The sequence below is a fragment of the Microtus oregoni genome, unplaced genomic scaffold (genome assembly GCF_018167655.1).
Source record: "Microtus oregoni isolate MIOR12 unplaced genomic scaffold, Mior012 000019F_ref0000042, whole genome shotgun sequence".
Taxonomy (NCBI): Eukaryota; Metazoa; Chordata; class Mammalia; order Rodentia; family Cricetidae; genus Microtus; species Microtus oregoni.
The window spans coordinates 34697916-34711232 of NW_024543078.1; the positions used below are offsets into that span (position 1 = coordinate 34697916).

General features: G+C 47.1%; 1 protein-coding gene across 1 annotated transcript; it reads right to left on the reverse strand.

The window, feature by feature from the left end:
* Nucleotides 1-7: 7 nt before the first annotated feature.
* On the reverse strand, nucleotides 8-11831 carry Ykt6 (YKT6 v-SNARE homolog). Its single transcript, XM_041669754.1, has 7 exons — nucleotides 11591-11831; nucleotides 8559-8641; nucleotides 5973-6073; nucleotides 4943-5047; nucleotides 4621-4686; nucleotides 2812-2913; nucleotides 8-1760 (listed from the first exon to the last, which is right to left on the reverse strand). Exons 1-7 carry the CDS (start codon nucleotides 11692-11694, stop codon nucleotides 1725-1727), a joined length of 597 nt encoding a protein of 198 aa, XP_041525688.1. The 5' UTR covers nucleotides 11695-11831; the 3' UTR covers nucleotides 8-1724.
* Between the last annotated feature and the right edge of the window lie 1486 nt (nucleotides 11832-13317).

Sequence of the window (13317 nt, forward strand, 5' to 3'; positions counted from 1 at the left end):
ACAATACTGGAATTTCAAAAGACAATTTTATCTAGACAGAAACCTTCAAACAGAACAGAGAAATTAGGCATTATTAAAATACACTTTTGCCAAGTGATTTAACATTAGAATATAATGGGGGGAGGGACAGGAAACACATGGCAATTCTCCATTGAAGGGCGAGTGATACCCGGTAGGACAGCCATAAGGGTGAAAGTTGCCTCTTTCCAATAAACGTCTGCCTCCACCACCCTTCCCCAGCACCCTCCAGAGCAAGAAAACAGGCGCACCCAGGCCATTTACTCCACCTGTGCTGTCCAGGGCCCTGGGACGGGAGGTCTGTGACAGCAGGAAAATGACACAGGCAGGCCACTCCAGGGGGGAGCCTGAGCCCTTTGGCTAGCAGTACCCAGAGCAATAGGCAGATATACTATAAGTAAGGATTTTGAAAGCCATAGTAGACACCCCCTCCCCATATGGACACTCTTGAGGGTAGCTCAACAGGCTCAGGGCAGGGATCATCAGAGTAAGACAACTCTGGCTCAGAACTCATGGAGGCTAGCATCCCAGCAGTTGCTTCTGGGGAGACAGGCTCTCACGACATACTCTGTGCACAGCAGAACAGGAAGAGGCCATGTGGGACCCAGCACATCCTGGGCTCACCACACAGACTGTGCTGGCAGTGGGTGCTAGCTCACACCAATCTGTCAACATCTTCTACCCTGCGGCTGTCTCTGATTGGGAAGGGGCTGTAAGCCAGAGCTGGACAGAACACAGTTGGGTGCTGGGACCCTTCGGGCTGCTGGCACCTGTCCCTGGTACCCACAGAAATGACTTGCTCAAACATGTAGGCCCCAAGCAGTTGCCAAAACAGTCTTGTAGACAGAGACAAACAAAACCAGCTTTGAGAGATGACAGCACCCACTACTTCAATCTTAATGTCAAAGTCCAACCGCAAGTCACGGCGCGTGTGCCTCCACACTGGACAGCTGAGGGCACCTGTGTCTGCGTCTTCCCTTGAAGATGGACACTCCCAGCTGACCCTCCTGACACCAGAGCATCCCCAGTCTGAACAGTCTGCTGGCTGATAAAACCACAACTCACACATCTTGCCCTTCTAGCCCATTCTAAGTACCTCCCACAAGTTTGTGGCACTGGACGAAGGTACTTAGGATGGGCCCTGTTCCTGGCAGATGCCAATTCTAGCAGACAGTTAAGTCAAACAGAGGGGATCCAGTGACCACTTTGACAGTCCTCACTCATGGTGAGCTTCTCCCAGCCCCCACAGTGCAAGAGACTAGAATTCCGGAGTGTTCAAACTCTGCCCACCCAGCCCTATCACCCGAGACCCCCTCCCCCCACCCCATTCACTGGAGAGTTAATATCGTTAATGCACAAATTAAATCCTAAGTCGCATCAAGGATCAGGAAAAAGATTCCCTCCCACAGAGCCTTTCAGGGTTAGCTGAGAATAAGCCCTTCAGCACCTATAAGAGCCACTTAGAGTTTATGGTTTCATTTTCCCAACATTACATCTTTGAGGACCTCAAATTCTTTCCCGAAGTCATAGCCACACATGTGAACGTCAATGTTCCCACCCTTAAGTCATCCCTCCATTCCTCTTGAGAACATCAAAATAAAAACAGCCAGTCTGCCTGGCTCCAGATCTTCAGGGTATCGCTTCATCTGCAGGAGTTGCAGTCCTGATGTGACACGACGATCCAGCGCCTGCCTCTGTGGGCCACATCACATGATTGCACAGCATGAGTTTTGTTTCCGGGCCTTGAAAGAAAAAGAAAAAAAAATAGGATGAAGGGTGCCAAGGAGGGCCGGAGGTCTCCAGGGTGCTGAGAAGGGCTGGAGAGTGAAGGCCTTCAGTGGACAGAACTCCACTGAAGTGAGCAGACAAGAGAAAGCAAAACCAACTACAAGGATGGCCCTCAGGGCTTCGAAAGAAGCTGCCCACAGTGACACTGCTTCCATTGCTAGTCTGGGCTCCTTACATTTATTTCACACCCCACTAACGCTCTCAATAAATTCATAAAGTTCCTGATGTCACACCATGTATAAGCAAAAGAGGCAGTAATAGAAATTGGACTGGCTGAGCATCTCGGTGCTATTGTACCTGTTCTCACCCACTCATCAAAGGCCACCTCCTAACCTCACTGGTCATCTTCCTCCAATATGCAACTCAGCGTAAACACCACAATGGGCCAAGAGTACAATGTTGGGCTGAGGAGAGAGCTCAGCAGTTAAGAGCACTGGCTGCTCTCCAGAGGGTCAGGATTCAATTCCCATCACCCACATGGCAGCTCACAACCACCTCTACCATCAGGTTCAAGGAATTCTATGTCCTCTTCTGGTCTCTAAGGGCACCAGGCATTTATGTGGTATACATACATACATGTAGGCAAAACATCCATACGCATTAAACAAAACACGATGTTCACAGTTAGGAATTTAAGTAATGCCTGGAGAGAAACTCAGTCAACAGAAGAGCCCTGCCACTAGGAGGGAAGTGTGGTAGAGAACTAACAGATGTAGAAAGGTGAGCGCTGGCATCTTAAGGACTAACGCCTAACTGCTCTGCCAACAGAGGAATCAGAATGGGAAATGGGTGCTGGCTCTGAACCCAGCCAGGTATAACCTCAGTCAAGCAGAATGCCTGAGTGTAAGCTGCCAATCACTGAGGCTTAAGTACTTTAGACTCCCACACTCCAACGCCAACGACTGGTACCCCAATCCAACCTTGGTTAAATAAAGAGTGCCAGAGAACAAGCTGCAATGGCTCTATGGGAGGGGATACCCTGGGGGGCCAGGCAGCGCTACTCACAGTTTTATAGAAGGCTTTCGACTGTGTTCCCAGTACTTCTGATTTGGATACCAGGTCATCAAGCTTCTCGCCTCGCTCTAACAAAGACTCCATGGTGTTATGCTAGACAAAAGAGAGAAGTTAACTGGCTGCTGACGACAGGCCCTGACGAAGGCTGAATGGCTAGAACTACCTCCGCTGGGCCCCAACAGACACCAACAAGCACTTGGACACAGTCAAGCCGATAGGACAGGGCCTCGGGCCTTCCCATAATTCTCCCCAGCACAGATTCAGTTAAGAACTGCCCTAGGAAAGCTTGTATTTGTACTTGGGGGCTGTAAGCATGCATGTGCAGAGGAAGACATACATGAGCACTACATGACTCTACTAGGATGGGTAGTGGCTACCCAAAATTCACATCCACCCAGAACCTCTGAATGTGACCTCATTTGGAAATAAGGTCTTGGCGAGTGTTGTCAGTTTAAGATGTGGTGATGCTGGATTAGGGTGGCCCGAATTCCATAACTAGCATCTTCATAAAAACAGAAACGCAGACAGAAGACTGTGTGATGACACAGGAGAAACTAAGGACAGCAAGCACTGCCAGCAGCTATCAGAAGCCAGAGAAAGGCCTAGAGCAGACATTATTCACATGGCCCCAAGAAGGCACCAGCCTGACTCAAACTTCCAGTCTCCTGGGAGAGAGTACTTGAGTGGTTCAGAGTCATACAGTTTACGGCTACTTCTGAGCAGCCATGGAAACTTATATGGTGGAAAAGCTGTGCTATCTGACTCAGGAGCCAGAGAGCTTGAGATGAGACAAGTCCTAGCATGTGCTTCAAGTAAAAACATAACACATTTCAGAGACTAAGGCTAAGTATGCAAAACATTCATTAGTAGGATTGGCGAGACGGCTCACTGTCTAAGAGCAATGGCTGCTCTTCCAAGGACCTGGGTTCAATTCCCAGCACCCACATGGCAGCTCACCACCACCCCTAACTCCAGTTTCAGGAGATCCTAAGCCTTCTTCTGGCATCCGAGAGCACTGTACAAATATAGTGCCCAGGCGTAACATGCAGGCATATGTAAGGTAAAACACCCTTACATATAAAATAAAAAAGTTATAAAAAGTGAGCGTTTTATTCTACAGATATGGAGGAAAGATTTTGGATATCTGGGTTAAATAACATTAAATTTCAACTACTTTCATTTTGTCATTTAAAAATATGGCTCCTTCAAAATTCAAAATTACACATACAAATCATATACTCAATAGGTTACATGCCTGCTGGTAGCACCACGACAGGCAACTCTGGACCCTGAGATAGGCTTTTCTCTGTCAGCACCACAATCTCCGCCTTGGGGAAATAGGAGGACAGAGATGGAGGCCCTCACAAAAGCAGTGCTTCTGTTACCTGACTCATAACGAAGAGTAGCTCATTTCCTTCCCCAAGACAGCTACTGCCAGGCAGCTGTACCCTTGTGTGAAATGGGATCAGTTGAGGACTTAGGCAAAGTGTCCTTTATTCCTGTACACAGCTAAGCAAATCATGTAGCATGAAGCATTCGCTGAAGGCTGGGAATGTAGCTCACTGGCAGAATGCTCACCCAGCAGTATATACTAGGATCACATTGATTCCCAGCCTGGTCCCCTCCAAGTAGAGGGTGCTGTGAACTAAGATGGGGCACACGAGAGTCTGATGAAGCTGGTGGAGTGGCAGTCACCATTTCCTGAAGCATGCTGACTATCGCTGAATTAAGAAGGACTCTGTTTGTGGCACTGCCTTCTATCCTTTGGTTCCCACATGTGCTCTCCGCCTCCCTGCTTACCAGAATGATTTTGGTTTCGTCCAGTTCAGCTTGTACTTTACTCATGGGATCAGCTTCTCGGGGGTTCTAGGAACCAAAACAAAAGCAAGACTAAAAATGGAGTCCTTACCTGTAAACAAACCTGAACTAAGGAAGCTGAGCCAACTGTCACAATAAAAAGGCACAGAACAGAGAACTCAAAAGCCTGTCTAGAGCTAACTCTAAGTCCATGTTGTCCAGACAGATGGTTCACCGTGCACCAGCCTTGAACTACCTGGTTACTGAGCTTGCCCAGGCCACAGCATGTCGAGGCTGTCTCTAGAGGACATTTCTCTAAACTCACCTGGTATCTGCTAAGGTGACCATCCAGGGCTGTGTACTGGATTGTATCAGGTGACCCTACTGGCCAGTCTATCCTATCGACCTGCTTGGAGAATTCATCTAGTACCTGCAAAACAAAGGAAACTCAATATATTTCCCACCCACGCTCACCAGCACCCTCGGTGACACAGCTTCACCAAGAACACTCATCCCAAATGAGGCTCCTAGGCTCCCCGGGGTACCAGGACATCTAATGGCAAGAGAGCAGTCTAGGTTCAAGTCCCTCTTCTCCAATGTTTATGACTGAAACACATTTTAAGCAGTCTAGAAACAGAGTAAAGTGTCCAGCCTGAACTGCACCTGGAGAATGATAAAAGAATTCTCATTTTACACTAGTTTTAAACTGGCCCTCTAGTTTTCCAAGTAGTTCTTCCAGAAGGTGGTCTAGGTTCTTTGGATGGAAGCAACCACCAGATTCCACGTGCCTATAAGTGTTTTAATGCAACAGAGGACTAGGACAAGGCAGCTTCTGCCTCAGAGTTTATAATTACAAGTTCTTAGGTACAAAACTAAATAGAGTGGGTGGGAATGGGTGTGGTGCTGGCATGCCTTTAACCTCAGTACTCAGGAGACAGAGACAGGCACAACTCTGAGTTTGAGGCCAACCTGAGCTACATTATGAGTTCCAGGCCAACAGGACTACATGTAAGACCTGTCTCAAAAAAAAAAAAAAAGAAACAATAAACTCCATGAAGTCACTGATGTACACCAGGGGAGAGAGCTACAGTGACTACAGGAGCCTTCAGCAAGAGCAAAGGGGACAGGGCGACAGTTGTGCCCTATTTGGAGGAGGGGTAAAGCAAACCAGTGGCACGAGGGCAGAGTTAGCACCAAAGAGGAAATATATATAGGCAAGGATTTCAAATGTCTCCTGGTTTGGGGAAAATGATGGCTGAAAATGTGGCCTCTGGACAAATCACCCCTTGTGCTTCAGGTACTGGGTCTACCATGTTTCATACTTGCCATCCTAGCTCAGTCCACAACACACTCACCTTCTCCAGCAAGGTAAAGGCCACTCTCGAAGGGTATTCACTGTCAGCAATGACCACACCTGCAAGACTGTCACTCCGGACGTAGACATGGCAAAGATACTCTGAGGAGACAAGAGATCTCACCTGTGGCTGCTGACATGAGGGCTTCAGACACTCTGAATCTGCCAATGCGTCATAATGCTGGCTCCTGCTTTCTAGGTCAAACACAGCCACTCTGACACTCCTCTAGAACTCACCTGCTCTGAGTGAGACCAATGAAAGCTCTGTACCACAGTTCTGTGGGCCGTACCCAGGCACTGACTGATACCTTAGTTCCCAAGGACTATGTGTGTAATGAGATCGAAATGAGCTGCCAGGGATGGAAAACACACCAGAGGCAATATCCCTCAGAGAAATTCCAGATCACTGCCTTTAGCTCAGGCCAGGCCTGGCTAAATCTTGGCAACTTATGGCTTTCTGAGGCTCTATGCTGTTCCTAAGTTGAGGGTATACCAGGCAAGACAAGCTGATTCTATTTTCTTTCTTTTTTTTTTTTTTTTTTTTTTTTTTTTTAGTTTTTCGAGACAGGGTTTCTCTGTAGCTTTGGAGCCTGTCCTGGCACTAGCTCTTGTAGACCAGGCTGGTCTCGAACTCCCAGAGATCCGCCTGCCTCTGCCTCCCGAGTGCTGGGATTAAAGGCGTGCACCACCACCACCCGGCCTGATTCTATTTTCTTAAAATAATTTCTTCAGAGTGGCCGAGAAGCAGAGAATTGCCTCCTAGGGCTTCAACCTCCTGTAATACAACATGGCTTGATCTACTCCAGCCGGTGATGGGTGGCCAAGAGGAACTGTCAGAAAAAAATGAGCCACTCCTGGCTGAGGTCTCTAGTGATATTACACTAAAGCTGTTTACAGAAAGCCTCTGCAAAATAATCATAATCCACAGGACTGTTTCAGAGATGAAATGGCTACCCACATCCCCAGAGTAAGAGGACCAAGGACAGGAGTGTACAAATAACAACACTCTTGTCCTAAGGATCTGATGCAGAAGATTCCCATATTAAACAGAGAGGAAAAACAAATGAGGAAAGGATTTCAAGTCTCAAGAATCAGAGTGGGGCAGAGATCAACAAGAACAGAGAGGAGGTGAGATGGAGAATTATCATCTTATTTTGTATACACTCCCAAATAAGAATGAACCAAACATGGAGTCAGTTTCCATAGAAACTGAGAAGCTTGTCAGTGTGAGAAACAGTCCTTAAGTGATCAAACCAGGAAGGGCAGACAGCATGAAGGAGAGAGCACAGAGATACAATCACAAGTCCTTCTCACTTCTGTAATCAACACAGCACAGATATTCTTCATGGAGAATACATGGTCAGTATTGCTGACAGCACCTACGTCTGTGACTCTGTCATCAATTAAGGAACTCGATCCTCAGGCTACCGTCTATGTGAGGCTATTGTCTTAGTTAGGGTTCCTACTGCTGCAATGAACACCATGACCAAAGCAAGTGGGGAGGAAAGGGTTTATTTGACTTATACTTCTAGATCATAGTCCATCACTGGAGGAAGTTAGGACAGGAAGAAAATCAAGCAGGGCAAGAACCTGGAGGCAGGAGTTGATGCAGAGGTCATAGAGGAGATGCTCACCAGCTTGCTTCCCTTGGTTTGCTCAGCACACTTTCTTACAGAACCTAGGACCACCAGTTCAGGGCTGGGCCCTCCTCCGCTGATCACTAACTGAGAAAATGCCTTACAGCTGGATCGCAAGGAGGCATTTCCTCAGCTGAGGCTCCTTCCTCTGATGACTCTATAACTTGTGTCAAATTGACACAAAAAACCAGCCAGTACAGTCGTCTTTGTTTATACCTGATGAAATTCATGTAACTTCCAATTTGTTTGTGACGTGTGTGAGTCTAAATAAATGCCCCAAACTGATATCCAAAACCTGAGTTATGAAAAAAAGGAAAGATTCTGCTCAAACAAAATAAAACCAACTTAAGGAGCACAGAACACAGTATTACCTCACAAGTGCCAGCTAGAAATCCTCTTTTGAAGCACCTGCAACTCTGGGAGGAAAAGTAGAATGGCAAAAAAAAAAAAAAAAAAAAAAAACCCAGGCGGTGGTGGTGCATGCCTTTAAAATCCCAGCACTCGGGTGGCGGAGGCAGAGGCAGGTAGATCTCTGAGTTCAAGGCCAGCCTCACTTACAGAATGAGTTCCAGGACAACCAAGACTGTTTCACAGAGAAACAATGTCTCAAAACCCCCCCAAAACAAACAAACAAACAAAAAATAAAAACCAAAAGTAGAATAGGAAGGCTGCTGATGGCCTAAGAGAATCTCCCTGTCACTGCTCAGCCCATCAAGCTCAGGTGGGGGAGAGTCTAATCTTTACTGAAGGCAAGCTGTGCAAGTACAGCTCACAGCAAGTTTCATATAGTGAGCATTGGGTTCAGAATTCTGTATAAACAGGAGAAGCAACAAGAGAAGGGATAGCAAAAGATTTGGTCGTGGGAGCAATGATATGGTACAGGAAGCACCGTGCGCTGTCTACAGTGTGACAGCCAGGCCAGCACTCAGAAGGTGGTTGAGTCCTCTTACCTTGTTCCTTGACAGAGGCTCTGCTGCCTTTTGTTGAGCGTTCCACAATCAGCTGACTGGTAAAGGTCATGAATTCCTGAACACTAGGAAATACAACACATATTTATAACCTTCTTCCAAGTCACAGTGGAACAAGACCTCTGAGGTTCTAAGTTAAGGAGACATTCATTGCCTCTTATTTCATTCCCTCTTAACCTTAGAAACAATAATAAGCACATTATAAATGAACACAAATGCATATACCATTATTCAAGTCATATCTGTGTACCTACCGCTTCCAGATAGCTGAGACATTTTCTTTAGACTTCAGTCAATTTAACATTGCAATTGAGACATGATTTGGGGTCCAGTGATTTGGCTCTTTGGATATAAGCACCTACTGTCAAGCCTGCCAACCTGAGTTTGATCCCTGGGACTCACATGGTGAAAGGAGAGAAATGACTCCCACAAGTCCACACCCACACACATACACACACAGGAAATAAAAATGTGACTGAGATTTTTAGAAAACCAACATGCTTGGGATCTAGTGGCAAAACAGAAAGCAGCGTTTGTACTGGTTCCCAAGAAGCAGCATAAATACACACTGCTCTAGAAAAACACAAGTGGCAAAATCTGTCAGGCAGAAGAAGCGCACAGTAAGGGCTGTGGCCACAGAGTAGACCCTGGCTGGGAATGTCACAGACCTACACCCTGAGAGAGAGCACCTGGTCAGGTCTCTATGTCCTGAGCACTGTGAGAGGAATGGAAAGGAACAGCTTAGGGTAAAAAGTGGCTCCTAAAGCTGCAGCAGAGGTTTGTCATGGGCCCAAAGCAGAGGTGTAGACCTGGTCAGAACGGAAGAGCTTCAGCAGATGGTCCAGCCAGAACAGACGAAAGCCTTCAACTGGAGATGCATGATAAAGGGCAGTCAGAACAGGGCTGTTTGTTGGCTTTTTTTGAGACAGGGTCTTTGTAGCCCTGGCTGTCCTGGAACTCTTACCCAGACCAAGCTGAGAGACCCACCTGCCTCTGCCTCTTGAGTGCTGGGATTAAAGGTGTGCACCATCATACCTTGCAGTAAGGATTCTAAACTGCAATATCTGAAGATCTAACTCTGAGCTTTCAAGTCTACGTGTCATGAAAGTCACTGTGCTGACTAGGTAGTGAAAGTCCGGGGTGATAGTTAAAATGAGTTCATATAGAAAAAGCCCAGGTACCTTACCTGGCACACAGTATACTATTATTATCCTGAGGGAATGGCATGGTCAGAATAATCACAAAAAAAAAATTCTTTAATTTTTTTCTTAAATTCCCAAGAAAGCCTTTGCAATAAAACTAAAAAGACAATATCTAGAGCAGGAGTATAGTCATGTAATTAGGAAGAAGCGCATTAACTGTGAGACTATCCATGCTAACATGAAAGATGAATGGGAACACGTATCTCTCCGTGTCACTGCCGGTCATCTGAGATAGCTAACGTAAGGATGCCAAGGAAGACAGCAGTGGTACACTGAAAGCTCCGGGAATCTTGCATATAAATAGGGAAAAGCTGAAAGATCTAGAGCCAAGTCGGCACCAAAAGGTTCCCTCAGAGAAAAACAACGTCAAGCACAGAACAGAGGCCAGGGAACATAAAGTAGAGAAGCAGGAAGGAGCTAGAAGGAGCCAAGAGCTGACACAACGATTCCATGCCTGGGAATAGACACCCCAGAAGACTGTGAGCTGGGTCTCTGTGTGTTCACATGGGTGCACACCTACGGGCAGGCGCGTGTGCACACTGGCACCATCCTCGGGAGCTATCCACCTTAGATGAGGCTGGCTTGGCGCTCACAGAGTAGGCTGGGCCAGAGGGCCAGTCACTATGCCCTGACCCCCATCATCTGGTCTCTACCTCCACAGCTTTGGAAGCACAAGTGTGTGCCACAACACCCAGCTATTTTTTTAACCTGACTATTTGGGACCAGACTCAGGCCCTCATGTAGCAAGCACTGTCCTGAATGGGCTATAATTCCCAACCCCTTGCTAACTTTATTCACATAAAACTCAATAGTGTATAGACTTCAAAAGGAAGAAAATTTTGGTATCTTCAGCAACATAGTAAGTAAAATCAGTGGGATACAAAAAGACAACCACTATACCCACGACTCCACGTATATGGAGTCAAGATCAGAGACAGAGCCCAAAAGGGCAGATTCCCCCAGACTCTGACATAAAATGACCACAGGTCCTATCCTGTTGGGGCCTTCTCCTTTTATGTCTGAGTCACTACGCCCGCCCCCACAAAGGGACTGGGCGTCTGTGGCACTTCCAATTAAAGCACCCCAGAACCTTTTAAAAGCCATTAAGTCCTACAAATTCAATGCTTCCTTCCAAATCAAAATTGTGGACCCTTTTTGATGGCCAGGGCCTAAATACTAAGAAAGAGAATATGAGTTTGACTTATGGCTGCACCCTACTCCCAATCCTTGAGGAACTGGTGACTTCAGTCATAAAAAGAATATCTCCATACAGCTCATACGGATTGCAGGAAAGGGCTTTGGGCAGCGGTTATCAACATGTGGGTCACAACCCCTGTGGCAACCTTCTATTTCCAAAAATATTTGCATTACTATTCACAACAGTAGGAAAATTACAGATATAAAGTAGCAAGGAAAAAAATTTATGGTTTGGGGGGTCATCACAACGTGAGGAACAGTATTAAGGGATCACAGCGTTAGGAAGGTTAAGAACCACTGGCTTTGACAAAATACCAAGGAGGTTGTGAAGATACCAAAAACTGATTAAATCACTGGGTGCAAGGTGGGAGTCAAAATGCTTATTTCTGGGTCTCTATACCCTACTTCACGACATTCGGTGGCGAACCTGGTAATCCTCACGATTTTCGAGTATTCTCCCAATCTTTCTACCACAGGGCGGTACTGTGGGATGGCAGGGACGCTGGGGACGGCTCCTCTGGCACAGCGCGCTGCCCGAGGCCGTGGCGGGGCTCCCCTGAGAGAGACCCGACTCCCCGCCCTCCCGGCCCAGCCCCCAGGGCCCGGCCCACTCACCTGGACCTCTGGAAGAAACTGAAGGAAGACACGTCGTATGCGGCTTTGAGCAGCACCGCTTTGGGGTCGCCTTTGTAAAGGACGCTGAGGCTGTACAGCTTCATGGCGCCGCGCCTTCGGCCGCCGGCTGGACCCCAGACCCGCTTACAGGAGCGCGGCCACCGTCCTTCAGAACAGCCGCGGCCGGCTGCTGACGGGGCCGCGCCGGCTTCTTCCTCCTGACTTGGGGGTCCACTTCCGGTTCCGGTCGAGGGTTGCACTTAATGCTCAACGGAGGACGGAAGTTAGAGTACACGCGTGCGCACATCTAAGAGGCGGGACGCGTCTCGTCTGCCGAGGTCGGTGCCAGGAGCGGCGGGCTCTGCCTGCGTGGCAGTGCTTTGGTGTGTGTTCTCTTCCGGGCTGTCGCGTGGACCCCGGCTGGCGGTCCTAGACAGTGCTGTGCCGTGCAACCCATACCTGTCCCCACGATCGACTTCTCGGTACGCTTTCCATGTAGCAGGCACCAGGCGTATCCCCAAAACAGAGGACTAAAAGAAATGTCCTCAATCCCTTCCATCGCAGTAATAAACATCAGAAACGTCACTGGCTGTGGCCAGGCCCAGTAACCCCTGATATGGGCACGCTTGTTCGACAAGCCCAGCGGCCAGATGCTGTCATCCGGTCCCATTCGCCTGCACTGATACAGTGACTCTACAGGCGGCAGGTGAGAACCATTTCTGTAGAAAATCGCTTCACCTAAAATTAAACAAAATGACCAGAAGGACAGTGAGTGGGCACAAACTACCTTGCAGAAAGAGATTTAGGAAAATAGTAAGAGGCAGAGCTGGGGTTCAACCGTGAACCCTAGAACGCTCAACAAACTCCCTTACAGCCCACCTCCATTCTTGGCACCTGTTCACGCTCCTCTTGGTATTCAGCCTCCCTTGGTCCCAGGAAGGCTCATCTGATCATATGCAAATCTCCCAAGCCAAGCTTGTTAATCTATTGCAAAGGATATTTGTCTTCCACTCCGTTTCCCCAGATGTTACCCAACTTGAATTCAGCCCCAGGACTTCCACACCACAAAAGTGAGGATTCTCCCCTCACCCTGTTAGCTTGGAAAATATCCTTTTTGTAGACATGTTGCTAAAAACGATAAAGTATAAGATTCCAAGCCCTACTCATTGCGGATGTTTAACAACGATGATGATGATTTGCATCGTTATCTATGTTCAATAAGAAAGAAAGAAAGGAAGAAAGAAAACGAGCTCAGGACAGGCTGAAGGTGCCCTACCGGCTGTTGGAAGCAGAGATTTAAAGGCAGTCTAAGGTCTGAGCAAGGTCTATAGATTAGATAATAGCACTGTATTTTTATTTCTAGCTTTCGGTCACTGCTTGGTCATAAAAGAAAATTCTCTGGTTTTATGAGTAGAAATAAATGAATATCTTGTATACAACTTGCTTGTGAAGAGTTCATATGCATGTATACTTATGTATTCCTACATGTTGGGATATCACATATATGTATATCTAGATACATGTATATGTTTGTATATATGTGATTATGAACATATACATATATAAGCCTGTATTAGGGTTCTCTAAAGGAACAGAACTGACAGAATAAATATGCATATATTAAACAGGATTTATTAGCTTGACTTCAGGATGCTCTATAAGTAGGCTCACAATGGCTGTCTCACACTGGAGAGGCCAAGAATGTGGTAGTTACTCAGTCCTTGAGA